Here is a 6,000-nt window from a genome sequence, read left to right on the forward strand (position 1 = left end):
CCACCAGCATACAGGAAAATAAAAGACAACACCAAGCTATACCTACATGTACATTCTGAAATAATTTCTACCATTTTAACAGGCAGAACCTTCTCGGATTTATGATTCAATTTTAGAAAGTGTGTGAGTGTGTACGTTCGACTCGAAGGCTGTCCTGTGTGTATCTAGAAAAGAGCTCTATTGAACCTTTCTAATCCTGCTTAGTGCTACAAAGCAGATTAAAATATGCGTGGCTAAGGAGTTAACGAGCTCGGCCGGGGCACAGCGTGGTCACACACACACACACACACACACACACACACACACACACACACACACCAGGACTGTCAATTTAGCCCTGTTTCATTCCATTCCTTCGGTGTCTCTGTAATCCTATACGTCGCAGAATCAAAAAAAAAATCCATAGAGCTGAGCTACTTGCCATTACTCTTTTCAATCATATCAATCTTTCAGGCTGCCACGGTGTGTATCATTTTATGATAATCCGGCCACAACAACACACACATTTGGATGATTGGATTTTTAGCGTGAAAAGAGTTATCGTCTTAAATTATGAGTGCTTTCAATATGGCTTGTGATTGTTCTTTCAACATGATATATATCCGTACATGTAGAGATTACTTGGTGAGCACAAAAATAAAGAAATAAATTAACTTCTGACGGCTATAAATTGTCAGAAATATTGCACTAGGACAGGAGGAAAGAACACGCTATTTAAAATGTATATGTAGGTATTTATAATAGTCTGATTAAATTGGTTAAGTATTAAACATTATGAAAGAAAAGGTACAGAAAAATACTTTTTTAAAAATAAGACTCCTAAAAATATATGTGCAGAAACAATACTCCAAACAAATTAGTGTTAAATTATACTAAAAGTGGATGGCAATGAGAACGCACTGGGGGTTTAAAAACAGAAGTTTAAGAAGTAGCGGTGTAGCGGGACAGGGGTGAGAGTGTGGGAGTGTGAGAGTCCAGAGCCGCACCGCAGCGAGCACATATCCCCGCGATCATCCTTTCCTTTTTCCCTCTCCACCAACAAATAATCCTAGCTCAACCAATCTCCCTGGGATCTATTTAACCTTGTCTCCTTTCTTTTATTACCACGTCTTTATCAGCACGCATGACTCTTGAGTGCCGCTTACCAGCTTCTTTACTCTTTTTGTCCTGCATGAACAAGTACCGTCAGAATTCTTTGATTTTTTTTTTCTTCTTTTTATTGCACATAGACACACTTACACAGTAACATACAAATAAAAGGAAATCACATTAAGGAGTCTCTAATTGATTGGCTACGCAGTTAATGCAATGTGCAAAGAGTGCCACACACAGCTAACAGCCGGCTTTCGGGAGAAGGATTTCTTTGCGTCCTACACAGAGCAAGCTCGGAGCACCTGCTATCCTGTAGTTAATAATGTCTTCAAGCCTCATTTACCACAAAAGAAAAAGACTGAGAATGTGCGTGTGTGTGTGTGTGTGTGTGTGTGTGTGTGTGTGTCTGTGTGTGTTTAAAAGTGCAAAACCTCTAGAATAAGAGTAAAAAGTTGTTCCCAAACAAATACTTTTACAAAAGTAGAAGAAAGACAGAGAAATAAAATAAAATGAGGTAAAGGAAACGCAGTGAGTGAGGTGGGTTAAAATAAAGCAGAAATGAAAGACAGGAAAGATGCACCTACTGGTTATGATAGCTGAGAGGATCAGGGATGCAAAGTTCTGAAACGTCCATCAGTCCAGTTTTAGCATTCCAGGAAGCAGAAAAGGAGGAAAGAGGAAACAAGTGACACCTACTTCTCCCCCCCAAAAAGGATGAGGCAGACACCTTCAGAGGAAAAGGCAAAAAAACAGAAGCGGCCAGCAGCACGTCACCCCCCAGTCTGCACAGGTAACAGAGTGTGTGCCTGTGGGTGAGTGCACGTGTGTGTGTGTGTAAGTTAGTAGTGTGTGTGCACGTGTGTATATGTCTGTGTGTGGATGAGGATGTGTGAGAGTGGAGGGGGGGAGAGAGCTAAAGGGGGGGTGAGAGAGAGAGAGAGAGGGAGTGAGTGAGAGAGAGAGAGAGAGAGAGAGAGAGAGAGAGGCAGCAGCAGAGGTGGGAGAGCGCAGTAAGATGGAGTGGCTGTGAGAGAGCGAGAGAGAGAAATGACTCTTTCCATGCTCGGGATAGGGCTCTTTAAGACTGAAGGGCTTGATGAATATGGAACAGCTGCTGTTGGCTGGCTCCGGGGGGCAGGACTTAAAGCGACAGAGAGCGCTGGTGGAACACATGGGAGGGGGTGGGGAGAAGGGCCGGTGGGGGCTGAGGGGTGGGGGAGTTGGTTGCTTAAATGCCCCCACAGACAATCACATAGTCCACTACATACACACACACTCACTCATACACACACACTCACTCTCACACACACACACACACTTGCAGCAGTCATTAGATATTAACTTAAACCAAAAAAAAAAAAAAAAAAAAAAAAAAGAATCAAAAGGGTTATTTTTGGTCAAATAAACACAGATGAACTTTTGAAAACTTTTTTCCTTACATGTTTTGTATAGCAATTTTATAATTATACAATTAAAGCAACTAGTTTAAAAATTACAAATGACCAGATTGAACAAAATGGCTGTTGTTCCTAGAAATGAGAAAAATAATGTATTATATTCTTAATAAATGTTAGATATTATTTTATCACATTTAAACAATGAGTTATTGCTTATAAATGAAGAGAATTCATTTCTGTATATTATGTGTATTCTTGAACTGAGAATTATATTTTATGCCTAGTATTTAAAGGTATTTTAGGTAATGTACGGTTTCTTTTGTATTTACCTGTATAATTATTTAGTTCATTTTATACCAATATTTATTTCTGAATTTGACAAAAAATAAGTAAAGGAGAAAACAGATCATTTTTTTAAAAGCACACATTGGATGTTTGGACAAATCCACACACTGAAAATAAAAGAAAAGTGGCAAATCAATAATCAGTGTATTGCAGCTCTGGCCATAAATCAGAGCGTGTGTGAGGTTTTTCGTGCGCACTCTGATACAGTGACCATCTTGTGGAAGTTTCAGAGTATGTGTGAGAAATGTTTCAAGTAATAACTCAAGCTGGACACCCATCAGCTTCTAAGGCGGCAGAAAATCCTTGCCTGTCTTCAGTGTCCCGGGGCTTCAAAAACACCAGTGTCTCACTGTTGATCAAGCCTTGGAACTATGCAGGGAATGCAGATACCATTTCACAGTTGATGAGCGTCTCCATGATACTGTATCCCATTTTATAAAAGCAACGGCACACCGTATCATCCAAAAAGGAGCTTTGGCAAAGGCAGTGGGTAAAATGAACAGATGTAACTGTCTGCGTCCCACAAAACCAAAACCGAATAAATCCTATAGAGCATTTGCTGTGACTGAGGCATGCCATGCAAATTCAGAAGCTGCTCGTCTATTTACTTCATACTTATACCAACTAACTAAAGAGCTGCATGTTTTCTATTTGTTTGTGCGGATTTCAGCTGGAATATACCAGAAGGCAGTGAGGGTGGGGGGAATTGCTGTCTTCTTATTAAACGGTTCAGCATAACCTTAAGAGAAACCGGTCCTATCCTATTCATCTGCTCACGTTTCCATAATCAATACGAAAGCATCATGCAATCCCTATTGATCATCACAGGCTCTATTGAAGCTCTACTGCAGGCCTTCAAATTTACTTTGCATATAAAACATCACTTATTCAGGTGGACATCACAGCTGAATTGAAGTGCACGATAGGTTCGTATAACATGACAGCTAAGGATAAAAATATTATCAAAGTGTAAATCAAAGTCCTTCATGTCATCTGAGAATCTGAATCAACACCCAAACGATGCATTAAAATAAAATGATTACATTTATCCAGACAAAATCAATAGTGCTGACATTTTTTTATTTTCCTTTAAATATTCTCAAATCTGGATAGAATAATTACAGTACGGTATTTATACACGTCTCCTTATATTATATGTATATATGTGGTAGAAACGCTAAGACACCAAACACACGTTTGCTCCAATATGCATGTAAAATTGCTTATAAAACCCCTAAGAATTATGATCATTTAAATAAATATAAAAAAGAAATAATAATAAAAAAAAGAGCTATTTTTATATACATCAACATTGTGGTGCATATGAAACAGCTGACTGGTGTTTCAGGAATTTAGGAATCTACTGTAATTTAATTGCAAAACATGGGATTAAAGGTCATTCATCCGAGATTTTAATCCACCTGATTTGGTTTAAGGGGAGGAGAGAATCCCTCTGGAATGCTTATTAAGTGGCAGGCGTATGGGATCTGCACAAAAAAGTGCTGCCTCATGCATTTTTACACTCTGCCTTACACATGTACTCAACACTAGTCAGTATTATAGTAAGTGATAAATATAAAGACAAATCACATTTAGGCAGCATCAGAGATCCTCATTCTAGTCAAACATGGATATATGGGTATTGATTTAATCCCTGATTTAGAGAGAAATTGCATGAAATCTGACAGAAATCCAAATGCAGAAAAAATTCATGACAAGTCCAACATATATAATGTGTAACAAATTACAAAACAGGTGAAAAAATAAATGTATTTTCATGGAGATGTTGTGTATTTATCAGCTATTTGTTGTGCTATATTGTGACTGATCAGAACGGCATACGAATTTAGTCGATATGTAATCGTGAATAAAAACTCTTGTGATGTACTGAACGTAAAAGAGAAAGCTAAAAATCCAGGATTGACAGATCTAGAAATTGAAAGTTGGACAGTTTCATTGTAACAGAGGTCACAGAAAAGTGTTTACTGTACTGCTCTGTACAATATAAAATCAGGTCAACAGTGTAAAGCCACACAGTCCAGTGCACTAGCCAGAGACACTTAGCCATCTAGTGCACTGGAGCTTCCTGATGAAGTGAACACAGAAAACAGAGGGAGCAGACAGGGGTCAGTGTATAGTCACAATCTGACTAAAATCAATTCCTCTTCCTTTGTGGTCTTAAATGATGTCAATGCTATACTGTATCACAACTATACCTGAGACCATGTGTAAGTAAGGTAACTTCTGTAGAAGACTATAAATGAGAGAGAGAGAGAGAGAGAGAGAGAGAGAGAGAGAGAGAGAGAGAGAGAGAGAGAGAGATGCGATATTTTTAAAACAAGAAATACTGAATTAAAAACGTCATGATTTCAAGTAATTACAGTAAAAACTTAATTCCGATCTTCGTTTCCGAAATTGTATCCTACTTCCTATTCCCCTGGGAAACTCCCTGTGAAGTGCATGAGGGTATTAAATGCACTATGAGCTATTTAGTGCATTATGAGTGTATTAAGTGCATCATGAGTGCTCAGTATCCCCAAGACCTCATCTTTTGGCCAATTACAATTTAATATGAGATTTGATGAGTGATCTGGATACTCTACATGATTGATTCAGTCATCCTAAACGCTCCATAGTGCACTATACAGCGGATAAGGTGTGTTTTCTGATATCTGAAGAACTAGAAAACTTTTCGCTGCGCGTCACGCGGCTCTGTGCGCGCACACGACCCGCCAAGCCAAGATGCGCAAATTAAATTAAACAAACAAACAAACAAAGAACATATTTAAAAATGAGCTGGTTTGGTAAATGACAGCATGGAGAGAAAATAAGAGAATTGTGAAGTTAAATTACTCTACCTTCTCCCACATGCAGGCCATTTTCGAGCTCCTCATGCAGGTGTGAGTGCGCAAAGAGAGATGTCTTCTGTCCAGGCTGCGCTTACCTTTTCAAACTGACTTCTGTGTGTGTCTGTGTGTGTGTGTGTGTGTGTGTGTGTGTGTCTGTGTGTGTGAGTGTGTGTGTGAGAGAGAGAGAAAACCCCTCCTCCAGCTCCGACTCACTGCATCCCAACACACTAATCTTATCACACCTTAATTGCTCGAGTAGTTTTAAACTCAGGACTAACCTTAGGTATGAAGTTTACGCGTTCGGGGACTTTCTTTTC

General features: G+C 39.0%; 1 protein-coding gene across 2 annotated transcripts in view; it reads right to left on the reverse strand.

The window, feature by feature from the left end:
* esrrb (estrogen-related receptor beta) overlaps positions 1-5,783 on the reverse strand; it is a 49,886-nt gene extending 44,103 nt beyond the window's left edge. Inside the window, exon 1 of one of the 2 annotated variants that reach the window (XM_060880184.1) lies at positions 5,693-5,783. Coding sequence is in view for 1 of the 2 variants with exons in the window: in XM_060880183.1 (XP_060736166.1) it covers positions 1,677-1,726 (50 nt within the window). In the remaining variant the exon portion in view is untranslated. Of the gene's footprint in view, positions 1-1,676; positions 1,787-5,692 lie in introns of those variants that run through there. The other variant, XM_060880183.1, reaches the window with a different exon arrangement.
* Between the last annotated feature and the right edge of the window lie 217 nt (positions 5,784-6,000).

This window comes from Tachysurus vachellii, chromosome 10 (assembly GCF_030014155.1).
Source record: "Tachysurus vachellii isolate PV-2020 chromosome 10, HZAU_Pvac_v1, whole genome shotgun sequence".
Taxonomy (NCBI): domain Eukaryota; kingdom Metazoa; phylum Chordata; class Actinopteri; order Siluriformes; family Bagridae; genus Tachysurus; species Tachysurus vachellii.